General features: G+C 36.7%; 1 protein-coding gene across 1 annotated transcript in view; it reads left to right on the top strand.

The window, feature by feature from the left end:
• Positions 1-17,343, top strand: part of PELI1 (pellino E3 ubiquitin protein ligase 1) — a 59,446-nt gene extending 42,103 nt beyond the window's left edge. The window contains 10 exon segments of the mRNA XM_030310696.1: positions 1,597-1,733; positions 4,605-4,623; positions 4,625-4,641; positions 4,643-4,733; positions 7,730-7,831; positions 12,226-12,423; positions 12,520-12,708; positions 13,733-13,944; positions 13,946-14,004; positions 14,007-17,343. Of these exon segments, the coding sequence (XP_030166556.1) occupies positions 1,603-1,733; positions 4,605-4,623; positions 4,625-4,641; positions 4,643-4,733; positions 7,730-7,831; positions 12,226-12,423; positions 12,520-12,708; positions 13,733-13,944; positions 13,946-14,004; positions 14,007-14,296 (1,308 nt within the window). The 5' untranslated portion in view covers positions 1,597-1,602 and the 3' untranslated portion in view covers positions 14,297-17,343.
• Positions 17,344-17,648: the final 305 nt, after the last annotated feature.

Raw genomic sequence — 17,648 nt, 5'->3', positions numbered from 1 at the left:
TCTCTCTTTTCTTCTTCTCCTTTCTTCTTTCTTCTTTCTTATCTTCGCCTATTTTCTCTCTTGTTAAGATAGGTAATTTCTATCTTCTGGTTCACTGATTCTTATTATGTCCCTTCTATTCTGCTGGTGAGCCCATACTAAAAAGTGAGCTTTTAAATATTGTTTTTTTGTTGTTGTTGTTGTTGCTTTTTTTGTCAAGACTTTCTATTTTTTGTTTGTCCCATGTATGTTTCTGATTGTTTACTAAAACATTTTTATCATAGTTGGTTTAAAATCTTTGTCAGGTAATTCTGACATCTCTGTCATCTCAGCTTTCATATTTATTGATTATTCTTTTTGCATTGTCTTAAAAATCTTTCTAGTTCTTACTATGATGAATGGTTTTCTGTTGAAACCTAGACGTTTTGTCATTATGTTCTGAGACTCTGGATGTTATTTAAATCTGCTTCCACTGTCTTTTTCTGACACTGCTTTGGCAGGGGAATAGGGACTGCCTCCTTATTACTTCCAGGTAGACCTAGAACTCCAGGTCCCATACTCAGCCTTCATTGACACCCAAGGGAAGGAGATCCTTGTTACTGTCAGATGAGGGTGGAAGTCCGGGCTCCCCATATGGTCTCCACTGACATAGCTAGAGTAGGGGTGAGGACATGTTACCAACCAGGAGGGTGGAAGTCCTGACTCCCTACTTGGCTGCCCTTACAAATACCTTGGTTGTCAGGGGCAAGGGACTCTTCATTATGGCCTTCTGAGGGTGGAAGTCAAGGCTCCCCATTTGGCTCTTGCTTGTGTTGGGCAGTGGTAGGGCCAGTGGATTTCTGTGTGGTTGGCTGCAGTAGACTAGCTATTGTCAAAAGTTACCTGTCTTGCTAAGGCTGCCCCTTTCTCCTTCCTTTAACTAGAGTGAACAAGCTTTGGAGGTGGCTTTTTTTTTGTCCTCTGCCAATTGACATTTCCAGATGCTGGATTCTCTTCAGCTCTAAATCTGGGATATATATTAAGCAAAAAGAAAACCCATGAGAACTCAGCACTTTGTCGTTCCTTGTGCTCCAAGGTCCCTAGCTGGTCACCTTCTCTACTTTTCAGAGTCTTCCTATATTTATATCTAATATCCAGAGTTTTTAGTTGTAGTTAGTGCAAATAATAGGGAAAAATACTCCTACTCTATCTTCCTAGAAGTGGAAAATTTCCAATTTACATTTAAAAACTATTTAAACAGTGGGACCAAATAATAACCACTCTCGGAAAAATGTCACACACCTTCTATATAATGTGTATATTTGCATAATATTGTACTCCAAGGACTGCTAGAAAATAACATCTTATTTTAATTTTTTTAATGTTACTTATTTTGAAGAGAGGCAGAGTGTGAGCAGAGGAGGGACAGAGCGGACAGACAGACAGGACAGAATCTGAAGCAGGCTTCAAGCTCTGAGCTGTCAGCATAGAGTCCCATAAGGGACTTGAACCCATGAACCGTGAGATCATGATCTGAGCCAAAGTGGATTGCTTACCCAGCTGAGCCACCCAGGTGCCCCAACATCTTTATTTTAACTGAAATTCATTGTTCATATTTAATGAAAACTTTTCCTCTAGGAGATAATGCTAAAGTGTCCAAGGCTCCTGACCAGTGAACAAAGATTTGAGAAAGACAGCCAAGCTCATTTTTCTCCTGATCAAGAAATCATCCCTTCCAAAGCACCAGTAAAATATGGTGAACTCATTGTCTTATGGTAAGTGTTCCCCATCTGATGACACATAAAACTGAATAATAGGTAGTAATTTTGGCATTCTAAATCAAACCTTTTAGAATGTATTTCCTACCTATTTCCAAAAACAATTAGAGCTACAAGGTAATATTATCTCAAAATAATGTTGATAATATTAATCAAGAAACTCTTTCAATTCTCATTTTATGCCATCTCTTGTAAGTGCTCTAATATGCATAAATTTTTGGCCTCACCCTCACCCCGAAAGCAACAAATCCTCCTTAAGATAACATTAAGTATTTATCTAAAGTCATGATAGGTCATTACATTTGTCTCTTCCCTAATCCTATCTTTTAGAAAAGTTTTGCCTCAGCTGTCTTTACCAAAATCCCTTCCCCCCTTGAGGTCCATTTCACATAGGTTAGCATTTATTTGTTACTTTATACCTCTGAGGAAGTTGTTGCTTTGGGCTTATGGCCCTGTGCTGCTTATGATAGGGTTGTATAGACATAATGATACGATGACTTTGAAGGCCAGGATCTCACTACTTATTGCTTCCTAAGTATTCTCATCCATTTACATAAACACAATCTAAAGATTGAGGAACAACTGCATTCCATTATTTCAATTTATTCAGTCTAAACTTGCATTAATCAAAACAGAGACACAATATAGTTACTAGCTAGAAATCTCAGAAACTAGAAATTGCAAAATTTACTTTCCCTTTCTCTTCTGTCTAGAAACAGCTCTCTGTACATCACAACATGCTTTAGAATCAGGTTGGTACAAGTCTTGTGTTAAGTGAGAATGTGTCCATTGTTCAGATGAGAGAGTAAAAGAAACTAGACAGATCATATGGAGTTAATGACCTTGACTGGAGTCAGGAATGCTACATTCCAGTACCTATTCCAACATGGCAATTATATCTGACCTTGTGCAATTACTTAACCATTTAGGCTGTTAGTTGCTCTTCGTTATTAAAATTGACAGACAAGATCATCTAAGACCCTTTGAAACCTAAAATAACAACAGCTTAAAAGATTAGAAACTTATGTAGTAACTACAAATGTTATAATTTCAAATCACATAGATCTTAATGTATTAAAACAAACAGCTTTTTAAGTACCAAAAAATATTCCAAATTAAATTCTTCTGCCAGGAAATTTGAGTCCCTTTGAAGACTAGAATTGATTTTTTTTTTTTTTTTTTAATGGCATAAAACACAAGCAGTAGAGGGGCAGAGTGAGAGGGAGAGAGAAAATCCCAGGCCAGCGCTTCACCTCCCAGGAGTTTGATACTCAACTGACTGAGCCACCCAGGCATCCCTGAAGACTAGAATTTAAAATGAGTATATGGTTTATAAACTGCCTTTCTTAGCCCACAGTTTCTCATTAACCCTCAGTAGTGGTGTCTCTGCATTGGCACTCTTTGTATCTTAAAATACAAATCATACTTTTCAGCCCCCTAGGAGAAATAAAGCTGGATATGGGTGTCAGTTTGGTGTGTCACTACTAGAAACAGAGCTTGAGCGATGGTACTCAATGAGGGAGGGGAGCATATTCCCAGAAGAGAAACAAGTCATGCAACTTGGCAGACAGAAGGGTCAGGTACCCACAGTGGGTCTGGTGGCAACACACATCCTGGTAATGAGTAGTGTATTAACCTAAGGGGCACTGCTCTGAACTCTGTATTAGCATAGGACTTTCTCCAATAGAAATCAGGTTGTTTAGTTTTGTGTAAAGAGTTAGTATAATTTCTGTATGTGGCAGTGTAAGTTTCTTCCTCTTCCTTCTCAGCCACTAATGTAGGCCATTTTGCAATTATTTCTCCTTTCAACCTCAAAACTGGCCCTAGTCCCTGCCCATTTTCCCCTCAGATTGACCACCTATATATGAGAGACTAGCAAACCAAAGATTTTGTCCAGAGGGCATGGGACAGGGAATGAGGAGATTATATTAAGGCACTGTTCGTGCCATAATGAAGCAATAATGAATGAAAAAAGCATGACAACACCTGGATTCAAATCCTAGTTTTTCCATTATCACTTGTGTTACCTTCAGAAATGGCTTTAATTCTCTGAGCCTCTAAGGAATCTATATTCGCTTGAGGAATAACTTAATTCCTAGCCTGTAAAGGTGAGTGATGCCAATCTCGAGAGTTCTAGTGAGGATAGATTAAATGAGATGTTATGTGGTAAAGAACACAATAGTGCCTAATACATAGTAAACACCCAGTGTTTGGTGTGAACTTCTTTCCTATCAGTCTCACTTATTTGCTTATTTTCAAGACATATATGTTATCATGGAGATAATGATTACGTAGATCTTGAACAACAAAATATATTAATCACTACTTATCAGGCATCTCCTTGGACAGGTTTTGCCAATGTGTATGTGATGTGTATGGTGTGCATTCAAGTCACTGAGACTTATCAAACAAATCTAAAAAACTCTCAACAAGTTAAGTTGTTTAACTGCAATTAAAGGAGATTCTGTTTTAGACAATTCATACTGGACTTTTTAAAGGTTGTATTAGCACATGCAAACATTTACCTTTAAAAGATACAGAATGAGTCCTAAGGAATCAGATATGCCATTAATCAGCTCTTGATTATCTTGAATAAAGAGGGAAGAAAAATACATATAACTTAAGGACTATTTATAATCCAAAAATACTTCTTGGGACTTGGAATGTAACCAAAATCTCATTTTTGTTTCATACTCGTAGACAGCTGGTCTGGGGATCAGCAGTGACTAAAGGAATTTGAGATACTTACAATGTGCTAATAAATGATTAATTGGGGATTTGATTCTTATTGTAAGGCAAAAGTAAAGCATTTAATTTAAAATTGTGTGTTCTTAAAAAGAGTCACCTAGACCTTTTTCCCTCCACCAGGTATAATGGATCTCTCCCTAAACGGCGATAGAGGAAGAAAAAAGTAGGTTTGCTTTGTTTAAAAGACCTAAGGCAAATGGGGTGAAGCCCAGCACTGTGCATATTGCTTGTACTCCTCAGGCTGCAAAGGTAAAAAACAAACGAACACAGATTAAATAAATCTGTTAACTTGGAGAAATTGAAAGACATGTACATGTTGTTTATATTCTCTAGCATTCACTTCACATTCTGTACCAGAAGTTTCCTTTTGTTTGGATGGGAGAAGACTCTTTGGAGACATAATATTTGAAGGGCTGCCGTATGGAAGGGCATCAGACTTTTTTTTTTTAAGTGACACACCAGGATCAGTGGGTGGAAATTAGAAGGAAACATTCCCTTTTCTTATTTAAAAAAAAAAAAAAAAAAAAGGTAGGTTTGTGCCAGGGCTTCCACTATTACCAAAGGAGGTCTTGCCTGGGCTGGGCAAAGAATGTAGTATATAATAAGCATACTCAGGTTCTAGAAGCATAGTTTGGATGAGGTGATTTTTCTAAAGTAAGGGTCTTTATCAGAGATTCTGTGTACGCTCATATGTTTTGTTTGCTTATTTTATGACCCTCATAGCTTTTTTTCTTTTTTTTTTTTCTTTTTTTTTTTTTTTTTTAGCACTAGCAGGACAAAGGGGCAGAGGTCAGGGGCGGGAGAGAGAGAGAGAAAATCTTAAGCAAGCTCCATGTTCAGAGTGGAGCCTGATGCGGGGCTTGATCCTATGACCCTGGTGACCATGGTGACCATGATTTCGTGACCTCAGCCAAAATCAAGAGTCTCCTGACACACCCAGGTGCCTCTGACCATCATAGCTTTTAATATAGTGCCTTGAACAAAGTAGACCTCAGTAATTATTAAAATGAATCAAATTTGTAAAAGCAAATACCCAGCTGTATCTACAGTTTAGCTTCTCAGTCTCCTCACATATTTAATGCTCTTAGCTCCTTTTTCTTTCCTTATCCAAATCTCCAGAACTGGGCCCTCATTTCAGAACACTTGGGCTTTTCCTGGAGTGATAGACAATTAGGGGGAATTTCAAATCTTTACATTTCTATGAATTCTTCTACTTCCAATTTTGTAACACAAACTGTATTTGATATCGTGTTGAATGAATAAAAATTACAAAGTGTTTCTGAGCTTCTGGAAATACCTATGTTTTTAGCTAAGCAGGATGTGCATCAATATTATACCATCTGAGGCATATCTTTGTCAGCTAAATAAATGAGAGAGAAATTGACGTGTGATGACTTGTTTTAGGTCATAACTCCAGTCCTGAAGTTAATTGGATTTGTTTGTGTCCAGTGTAGTGTCTAGAACAGTCCTCTTGCCTTGACGAGGCCTTCTCTATTACTGTTTGAGACCCAGTAAATGTAGAAAAGGGACAATTTCTTTTAAGTGTCTCTTTTTGCAGAGAAGGGATGTGCTAAGCAGTAGTAGTGAAAGTGAACGGCTAATTGATCCAACCTGAGGAACTTTATTCCAGAATTGCCTCTGCAGGAGTGCTGTTGCATTTTGGGTGTGCCATTTCTATGCAGGATTGTCCTGTATATTGCAGGACATTTAATATTCTTGTCCCAACCACTAATGCCATTTAAGCCTTCAAATCATTGTGACAGCCAAAATATGTACCTACATATTTCCAAGTGCCCCTTACACAGCTAATACTACCTGTGGTTGAGAACCACTATCATAGGGAAAATATTTCTGATCCCACTTTTAAAATACCCTATTCTGGCAGTCATCTAGGATATGATTAAACTCTGCTTTTCAGTCCAGTGAGAACTTAACTTGACATAGTTCTTATTCTTAATCTAAGAGTAGGTTTAATAGCCAAAAATAAGCCAGGGATTACAGTCTCAATGTACACAAAACCCTGTGTTTTCAAATCTCTTTAGCCATTAAGAATTAACTTCTAAGGTTCTGGGCAACTATTTGATTGAAAAATCATTGGTTTGTGCTGAATTAAAGTAATTCTAGGTTTTAAAGCCTGTAAAACGATTATATAATGTTTATTTTTAAAATGTTAACAACGTGCATGGGAATGGATCTACAGTGCATTTAATGAGGTTGGATACCTCTGTGAAGAGAGGAGAGTAAGAAGAACATGTAAGCAGCATTGATATTACCTGTTGAATTTAATTTCTTTTAAGAAATCAGAAGTAAAAGTGGCATTATTATGCTTTGATAGAGCTGGGTAGTTGGTACCCAGGTGTTTTGTTTATTCTCTTTAAATATTTGAAAATTTCACAATCTTAATTAATTTTAAAGCTACTGTTTTAGGGCTTTATCTATTACAGATTACCTACAAATTGAAACCAAGTAAAGATTTATGATACCAAAGTTCTAGTTAAGAAACATTTTTAAATTTAGCTTCTTTGCTGTGTATAATCATTCTTTTCTGTTTTCCTTTTATGCAGTCTGTTTCCACTTCCTTTGTGTAGGTTTTCCCCCTTTCTGATATTATCTTCAACTCATATACATAGAAAATGCCTGAAAACAAAACCAAAAAGTTCTTTTTAGCAATGTTTTTAGTTTGGGATAAGTCAGAAGTACAGTCGTAAGCATTATGTCCATTTCCTTTGGTAATGTTTAATCATTCTATGAATTTTTCCATATTTGGCCCAGCGTATGGCAAATATTTGTCATCTATAGAGCCACAGAATGGTTAAAACCAGTTAACTCTGCTTGTGGTAACTTAATATAACTCTTTGAGTTACTTTAAAAATAATTTTCTTCATTATCTTGAAAAATACTGTATTTTCTCCTTATTAGAACAGTATTCAGTACTGTTTTCAGTTTCTACATGGGACTTGATTTTGATTATTTTATCATTTAAAATATTTGTAAGGGAGATCCATATTTTATAGTGTTTTTATACCATGAAATTATGTTCTTACTCTATAACATCTTCAGATTATTTTTACACCCCACTCGACCCAAGAAGCTACTGTCACAGCTGAGGTTATGGAAGAGTTATTAATTTCTCCCTTAAATTTTAGGAGAAAATATGTCAAGTATGTAATACATTACTTTTCTTTTTTAAATTTGATTTGATTACCCTACCAGCTAATTTTTACTATTAATCTTTTCTTTCTTAGGCAATAAGCAACAAGGACCAGCACAGCATATCGTATACCTTATCTCGGGCCCAGACAGTAGTGGTTGAATATACTCATGACAGCAACACTGATATGTTTCAGGTATTATGACATCTGAATTTTTTTTTCCTTAAAATAAAAAAGTTGAAAACCTATTGTCAGTGACTTTTCCTGTGTTCAGATTAATGATTAGTATATTTTAACCACGTAGTTCATTAAAATATATTTGATTTCTAAATCTCATATATAGAAGTCAGCATAGCATGGTTAAGAAATGAGCTCTGAAGTCAGAATTCCTAGTAAACATTACTTAGCCACTCTATGCCTCAGTTTCCTACTATGAAGTGCAGATAATAGAGCTTCCCTCATAATGACATTTAGGAGGCTTAAATGTGTTAGTACATGTGAAGTGCTCAAAGCTCTGCCAGGTGGCTGGTAAACACTTGCTTTAATAATAGTAGTTATAATAATAGTTCAGTTAGCTATTATCCCAAAAAAGGAACCAAGAAATATTCTGCACATATTTATGACCTTTTTTGCCACTATTTCCCACCTTCCTCTCAAGGCAACAAAATGTATGGGCAGTCTGTAACTGTCCATATCATGTATGTGTCAGGCTTGTTTTCCAGCACATATTTGCTCCAAGCTACTACTGATGCAGTAAAAGGTTTTTTTCTCTCATTTTTGTACCAATCCAGTGCTGATTGGTATATTGGTAAACTTGATATATGATAAAACAGTCAAACCGAAAGATGAAAACTAAAATAATGGTCTTCTCCTTTATTTGGTTTTGTAAAGCCCTGGGTTTTTCGGAAACAAATAGGACATTACTAGTACCTGATAATGTTGCTCTTATAATTACTGTCCCAGTGACTTTGCAGTTTTTCTTTATTTACAAGATTGAATGTGGAAAGGCCTGGGATGTCTTTAATTATAACCAGTAACAAAATATTTCTCTGAAGTCACTCACTGCCCTTCTAATAGAATACTGAAATTTCGGGGCGCCTGGGTGGCGCAGTCGGTTAAGCGTCCGACTTCAGCCAGGTCACGATCTCGCGGTCCGTGAGTTCGAGCCCCGCGTCAGGCTCTGGGCTGATGGCTCGGAGCCTGGAGCCTGTTTCCGATTCTGTGTCTCCCTCTCTCTCTGCCCCCCCCCCATTCATGCTCTGTCTCTCTCTGTCCCAAAAATAAATAAACGTTGAAAAAAAAAAAAATTAAAAAAAAAAAAAGAATACTGAAATTTCTAGAATAGTGTCTCTGTAGTTAATATTAGAATATGGTTGTATGTTTATGTCTTTCTTGCTTTTCCCAAAAAAATTTAAAATAAATAACACCCTTAATGAAGATGAAGGTTGGGATCTTAATGAGAACCTAACACAAGCTTTAGGATGATTTCCACATTTTTTTTCTCTGATAGCCAGTTAAAATGAATGTGCCTAATTAACTTTTTTAAGAATCAAGATGCTATCTAGATGTTTGACCCCAGAATTTTAGTTTTAGATAATACCTTAAATTTATTTGTTTATCCCTTATTTTTTGTCAATAAAGTTACTGAAATCTTGTGAATTCAATGTTACAAAGTTAGGTGGGGGCAAAATTGGGATTAAACCAGGCATTCTGAATTATGGAACAGTGTCTTTACCATCTTATGAAGGTCCTTAAATAAGTTGCGCCATTTTTGGTTTTCTCCTTTTCAAAAAGGAATGGAGAGTTTTTCCCAATATAGATATGATGCTCCTTCTACAAGCATTATGTGTATGGAAAATCCAAACATTTCTATATCAAAAAAATGGAGATACATCAGAAACCACCCTGATAAATTAGCCAGTCTTTGAGAAACTGGTTGTATACACATTCTAGGATTGCTTCCAAACTGAACAAGATAATTTATTGTTCAATTCATTAGCTATACAAACTCCAACTCTGCATTGGTGGACACTGAAGTTAAATAAAGGAGACATTACAAGTTGATTGTATTCATAGCCTACACTGGTAGTCTAAATGTGAAGCTTCTGATTGGATTGAAGAAGGGTGAGGGAAAGACTTTAATAGTAGTGCCTTTTTATCCCGGCCTTTTTTTTTTCATTGTTTGTTTATTTTCAGAGAGAGACAGAGAGACAGCACGAGCAAGGGAGGGGCAGAGGGAGAGAGGGAGACACAGAATCCAAAGCAGGCTTCAGGCTCTGAACTGTCAGCACAGAGCTCGATGTGGGGCTTGAACCCACAAACTGTCAGATCATGACCTAGGCTGAAGTCGGACACTTAACCAACTGAGCCACCCAGGTGCCCCCTTCTTTTTTTTTTTTTAGTCAAGTTGAGCAGGATTTTGCCAGTCCAGCCAGTAGAAAGGCATTCTGACAAAAGAGATGGCAAAGTACACAGTGTGGTAGATTGACAAGTAAGCTGCTTGTAGCTAGAATATACTTTTCGTGTGAATAGCAATGATACGAAATTAAACTGGATTGGTGGGAAGCAAATTGTGAGGTCAGTTTCTAATTATTATAGAAATAAGAAACTAAGAAGTTTGGATAGCCTGTAAGAGACCTTTGGGGTTTTTAATGAGAGTGGGAGATAATAACATGATAGGGATCTATGTTTTTAAAGCTCATAGTAGCAGTTCAAAAGAGAAAGAATTACAAAATTTATCTTAACACACAAAAATTATATTTTGGAATCTGATCATGATCACAGAGGTTTCTTCTCTTTGTAAATTCGTGAGATTTCTTCCTTCTTACCTGTCTTTACCAATATTGCTTTGTTGTCTTAAATATCCTCCAAGTCCCAGATCAAATATCAACTCTTCTGGAGTAATCTCTCCTCCCAAATAAGTGCCATTTCTGAATTTCTTGGCTCTAAATATCAATCCTCAATCTATTTCCTGGCCTACATCTTTTGGATCTAAAAGAGCCTTGGGACGCCTGGGTGGCTCAGTTGGTTGAGCATCCGACTTTGGCTCAGGTCATGATCTTGTGGTTCGTGAGTTCGAGCCCCGCGTAGGGCTGTGTGCTGACAGCTCAGAGCCTGGAGCCTACTCCGCATTCTGTGTCTCCCTCTCTCTCTGCCCCTCCCCCATTCATGGTCTGTCTCTCTCTGTCTCAAAAATAAGTAAAACATTAAAAAAATTTTTTTAAAAAAACAGAGCCTTTATTTTTGGAAATATTTTTAGTTTCAAAAGTCAGAGACCATTTTCTTTGGCTATTATTATCTTAAAAAGCAGGAAAAGGGACATCCAGTCTTACATTTGTTAACCAACCAATTTCTTTCAAAAACTATCCAAACTAATGACTTACAGTTGATGATAGGACAAAAACACTAAAAGTATTTTATCCAAAGGTGTGTAGGTATGAGGAATTCTTGAGGCTCAACTATGCAAAGAATGACTGAAGTGTCATCTTTGTGGAGGGTCAGTGTTTTTTCTCAGTATCCAGTTTCCTCAATTTTAGATACTACTTTGTAACAAACCCGTGAATGAACTGATCATTTTTAAATGTTTACTTTAAAACCCTGTGACACTTGTCAGTTCTGTCATCTGTTCCACTGATTTCCTTTACAACTTTCATCTTTCAAAATGAAAATTAATTTCTTTACTAGCTGGTACTTCTGAAGATGTTTTAATTTGCTGACCCACCCACCAGAACTCTCCTTAGCTGGGAACCTTATCTTTCAGAAATATGGCCAAGAACCAGGAAGAAAATAAAAAAGGACATCTGGCATATAAAATAAAGGCCACACAGGCCATGGGCTGAAATTCCTTTTCTTTGCTCTGTGGAGACTCTTTTAAGATCTTACCAAGAACCTTTTGAAATACTGTTCTTTGAGGTTTAGTTTTTTTGATTTCTCAACCAATAGCAGAAAAATAGTTAACTGGTTAGAGGAGAGCATGCTGCTAGAGATGAGTATGCCCAACAGTAAGAAATGATAGCTGACAAGCTGACAAAAAACACACAAGAATATCTGTAAAGTATACATAAGACCTCAAAGCAAACCTGTGTAAGCTCTTAACATTAACATAAGGATCAGCATTCTTGTACACCTTTATAGTACCTGAAGACATCACTGCATTTCAGTTTAATTTAAATGGTATTTATGCTTTAATGTCCTTGAGTCATCATAGAAGATTTACTTGTATGTTCACTACATTCTGGTAAAGAAGGTAGAGTAATACATGGTAGGCATATTTCCATCCAAAGGGGTTAAAATTAAAATTTGCAGCCATCTAAAATCTCAGCCATCCGAAGCTCTGCATTCCCTGAGGGTTTCATATATTCTGGGTGGTAAGTTCCCACTTAATTCTTTCTGTGCTCTAAATGATTATTACATCAGAACAAGTTTGACAGATTAGTTTTTTACGGTGTAGATGCTCTCAGAGTTCAGTATAAGTTTATTAAGCTTTAGAAATTCTAGAAGTTTAATGATTTCATCTTATTGTACCTTTCTTGAATGGATTTTCCACTGTATTCCTTTCAATAGGTTTATAGATATTTTTTTTCCCTTAGATTGGTCGGTCAACTGAAAGTCCAATTGATTTTGTAGTAACTGACACAGTTCCCGGAAGCCAAAGTAATTCTGATACACAGTCCGTGCAAAGCACTATATCAAGGTTTGCCTGTAGAATCATATGTGAACGGAATCCCCCCTTTACAGCACGGATTTATGCTGCAGGATTTGACTCATCAAAAAACATCTTCCTTGGGGTAAAAAGCTGTTTTCCTAAATGATGTGTTATTTTATAACCACTTCTGTTTCCAATTTACAAATAAATGGAAGTTCACTATTCTTACTGCTACTAGGAGAAGGCTGCCAAATGGAAGACATCAGATGGGCAGATGGATGGTTTGACCACTAATGGCGTTCTTGTTATGCATCCACGCAATGGGTTCACAGAAGACTCCAAGCCTGGAATATGGAGAGAAATATCAGTGTGTGGAAATGTGTTCAGCCTGCGGGAAACCAGATCAGCTCAGCAGAGAGGAAAAATGGTAAGTATTAAGATGTAGTTTCTTACCTAGGTACAGTAAACTGTACCTAAGGTGAGTTAGACTGAATGTATTACGTATTTACAAAAACTGTTTTTTCTTTTTTTAAGTTTATTTATTTTGAGAGAGAGAGAGCATGAGCAGGGGAGGGGCAGAGAGAAGGAGAGAGAGAATCCTAAGCAGGCTCCATGTTGTCAGTGCAGAGCCCGACACAGGCCTTGACTCTACAAATTTTGAGATCATGACCTAAGCCGAAATCAAGAGTCAGATGCTTAACCACCTAAGCCACCCAAGGGCCCCTCCAAAAACTCTTAAATCTCTTGCTGACACAAGTCTGACTATAAAACACGGACTACTGGGGCGCCTGGGTGGCGCAGTCGGTTAAGCGTCCGACTTCAGCCAGGTCACGATCTCGCGGTCCGTGAGTTCGAGCCCCGCGTCAGGCTCTGGGCTGATGGCTCGGAGCCTGGAGCCTGTTTCCGATTCTGTGTCTCCCTCTCTCTCTGCCCCTCCCGATCATGCTCTGTCTCTCTCTGTCCCAAAAATAAATAAAAACGTTGAAAAAAAAAAAAAAAAACAAAAACAAAAACACGGACTACTAAATATTATACTAGAGGATAATATCTGAATGTGTTAATCAAGACACTTGAAAAATTTATTCTTTCATATCATGTTAATATGTTTTAAAACCTAAGCTTTCCTAAGTTAAATAGCACTGTGATTTTCTATTTGTATCTATATCTCTTCGATCATGACATATATTGGAAATATTAGACTTACTGATGAGCCACATGTTTTAATCATCTATCGTCTTTACCATAAGGCTGAAAAGAAATCTGTTCCTGCTCAATATTTTACCTTTGGTTTTCAAACTTACATTTTTCATGACTACCATTAGAGTTTCTTCTATTTAGTAACAGTCATAGGAAATCTCAATTCTTGAGTAAGGAGCATGTAAGACCAAAACTTTCACGTGAAAATTGAAAACACAGTGGTGAATGTGTTTTTTGATTCTTGTTTCCTCTAGGTGGAAATTGAAACCAATCAATTACAAGATGGCTCGTTAATTGACCTCTGCGGTGCAACATTGCTGTGGCGTACTGCAGAAGGCCTTTCCCACACTCCTACAGTGAAGCATTTAGAAGCTTTAAGACAGGAAATCAATGCAGCACGACCTCAGTGCCCTGTCGGGTTCAACACACTAGCGTTTCCTAGTATGAAGAGGAAAGATGTTGTGATGAAAACAACCATGGGTATATCTAAACTGCGGCCATGTGCATGGCTATCATAACTGGGGAAACAAGAAGAACGTGATGGAAAAGATCGTGAATGTCCCATGTGTAGGTCTGTTGGTCCCTATGTCCCTCTGTGGCTTGGATGTGAAGCTGGATTTTATGTGGACGCCGGCCCTCCAACCCATGCGTTCAGCCCATGCGGGCATGTGTGTTCAGAAAAGACAACTGCCTATTGGTCCCAGATCCCACTTCCTCATGGTACTCATACTTTTCACGCAGCCTGCCCCTTTTGTGCACATCAGTTGGCTGGTGAACAAGGCTACATCAGACTTATTTTCCAAGGACCTCTAGACTAACAGACAGTTGTCCTCCAGGACTACATTATAAATTTATAAGCTAAGTGAGTTGGGTTTTCCAACCTGTTGTCCATGTCACAGTTTCTCTGCTCTGGTCATTTGCATTAAGATGAAGAATTTTTTTAAACATTTATAATAAATAGCAACAATTTCTGATCAAAAAATCTGGGAAACTCAAGAAAAGAATTTCTGAAAGTACCAGACTTCTGAATTCTGAGTTTTGAAAATCTATTTTGAGGATAAAAAGACATAGTCTAATTTGTTGCCTTCCTTTTAGTGTTTTTGAATCACCCATCCTCAGTGTTGAAAAATTGTTTTATATAACTGAGGGTACTGTTGGTTCAAACTATGTTAGTTTACAGTTTGTTGCAAACATTGTAAAATACAGCAACGTGTATATTAACTTTTTTCTATTTATCTTTATTATAGAAAATATCTTAGAATGTTCTTGATAGAGTAGCATGGTAACGATGGTGTCACACTCATGGTGTGAATGGTAGTTTAGCGAGTATAGCTCAAGGATTTGCAAGCTTAGAAAGAAGGACAAGAGAGCCTCTCCCCACCCCCCTTCTAAATATGGAATTTGGTAAATTAGAATACTTTGTAAAACCAAATTCATATTAATTACTATTGTGTAAGAGCTGTTTGTTTTTAACCACGTTGAATATAATCAGGAAAGTTCTTTTTCTTAATGTTTCTCTCTCAAGTATAGTATATAACGAAAACTTAATGCTAAGAAACATTTTATATGCTCCGTTGAATATGCAATTTAATCTAGATTATCTATTTTTCTCCCATGATAACTAATCTGTTTTTAGTACCAGCAACATTTGGCAAGTTTATTTTTTAGATATAAACTGTGGTTCATCTGTTCACTGTTTCTAGAAAAAAATCATTCTCATGAGAAAAAGCATAAATTAACAAGGAAGAGAGTGACTTGATTTGCTTTTAGAAAAAGAAATGCTTAACTAATTGATTATTCTGTATGTGGTCTTACCCAGGCATTAAGAAATCTAGAAAGAGATAAAGGGTTGAATGACAACAGTGCCCCCTTCTTTTTAACCTAGCAGACCAGCCTTAACTGTGTGGGCTTTGAATTCTAAGGAGAGTTGCCACCGTGTGACTCGAGGAAATGTTTGGTTGGCAGATGAGCGCCATTGACAGCCGAGTAAAGGAACATACTTGCACGGTATGTTTATTCTCTAATTCCAATGAGTTCTTTGCTTCAAGAAGCAAGAAAATGTTTCTTCACTCCCTCCCCTCCCCTTTTCATAATGTACCACAAGGGACACATAGACAGTTGCACTACATCAAACCCTTTGTGACCTTGTAGAAATCAGTACACTTTTAGATTAGACAGGATCTTTTTTTTTTTTAATCTTCTGATTTGTGTTCCTTTAGTTTGAAAGTTGTGTAATACTTAATTGACTCTAGCAAATTTTTGTATGTGGTAGTATAGCTTTAATTTATCATAACTATTACTATGCTGTTCTGAATTTTCTTTTAGTTTAAAAAAAAAAAACCTGTTGCTTAGAAGCCATGAACTATTTTTACTTTAATTGAACTTGTCAGAATTTCCTTGTTTTTAAAAATGATCATTTGGGTTCACTCAGGAAATGCATGTCAGGAAACTTGTATTATAAGTTTACTAGTTGTGATGTATCAGTAACTGCTGTTATCCCCTTTTCAAAGAAATATAATTGATTTTGAAGTTTTCCACATAGTCACATGCTTTGTGACTAATGCAAGGAAATCAAGTCCTGTGTTGTATTTGTTCTAGTCATTTCTATTCAGGCTATATATTGTAGCTAATTTTTATTTGCAATTAATTTATTCAAACTAAGTAAATACTTTTCAAAATAGATACTTGAATTTGTCTCTGTGAGTTCATTATTGCATAACTGAGAATGGGAAACCAGACACAAAAACTTGTGGACAAATCTACCTCTCCCCCACTTCAAAAATACTCACTTTAAATAGGTGAAGAATTTGCATTTAATGTAACGCTTTAAATCGCTGGTCCTCTTGGGAACGCATCTGTTACTTATTAATAAAGGAACTTTGTGTAGTGGTTGAATAATTGAGGCTTTAGTTAAGTCCTGCTGAGAGTTGGCTCTTTGCAAGTTGAATACTAGACTGTTTACACAGTGCCTCGATGTCCATGAAAGGTCCACGTTCTTCTCAAAGTGCCTGAATTTTCTCCTCCCAGCTATGAAAAGTCTGATTCATTTTCTATCAAATTCAAGTTTTGAAAACTCAGGCTATTTAAATCATTAGGTGTTTTTCTGTTCAAGCATTTTGAATATTGGTTCCGTCATTCTGCCTATATCTAATGAAACACTTTTACCTACTCAGTTGTATTAAGGGAATGTCAGTATTCTGGCCAAGGAGAAAAAGTTGCATTTAGGTCTCCCAAAGGTAATCTTTATGGCTTAACTCTTTTATGAAAGTGATCTAATTATCTAAATACTTCCTTAATTTGTATAGGGAATTTCCCTTCATCTAACATTTTAGGGTCATGAAGCAAGAAAGAGTAAATATCCAGAAGGAGGAGTCTTTTACCAGGCTATCTTCCTGAAGCTGTAATTGCTTACTTCCATCATTTAAAAAACATGCTGACACATGCAAAATAGTATAGGGGTAAATAATCATGTAATAAATCTATAATTACATCTAACATGAATACTGCTACTCTACTCTTCCCTCAGGATACCTCAAGAACCATGTGTGATGCATGACCTTCTGACATATAGACTGAGCAAGTGAGTGAGGGCACCAATGAAAATCCATCCATTATTTCTTTAAATTTATAAGATAAATATAATTTTAACACTTTGGCCCCTCATTGTGATGGATCATTTTGTGGTATCCCACCTTAGAGACCACTGGCTAAAAGATAGGTGATCCATTCTTTTGTGTTTATGTTCTAAGCATTAACCCTGTAGCAAATGAGATTATCAAAATACTGCTTACTGAACTGCATTATTCTTTCTGTCTCCTACTCCCACTTTCAGAAGTAAGTATGCTTTTAGTCCATGCCCTCAAGTTTTATCCACGAATTCTTGCAACAGATATTTGAATATCTACTATGCACCAAGCCTTGTTCTAAACTTTGGGTGATTTAACAAGAAAAAAATCCCTGCCTTCACGGAGCTCATTTTAATGGGGAAGATAGAAATGAGTAAGAAAAATAGAAGATACAGCATGATAGATAGTGAAGAGTGTTGAAGGGACAAATAAAGCAGGGAAGGGAGATACAAAATGTTTTATGTGATGTGTGTGGAATGTTTGCAGTATTAAGTAGGAAGGCAAGGGAAAGCCACATCTAGGAGATTATTTGGGCAGAAGAAGT

This window comes from Lynx canadensis, chromosome A3 (assembly GCF_007474595.2).
Source record: "Lynx canadensis isolate LIC74 chromosome A3, mLynCan4.pri.v2, whole genome shotgun sequence".
In the NCBI taxonomy this organism is placed as follows: Eukaryota; Metazoa; Chordata; class Mammalia; order Carnivora; family Felidae; genus Lynx; species Lynx canadensis.
This window is presented reverse-complemented; position numbering and strand designations above follow the sequence as displayed.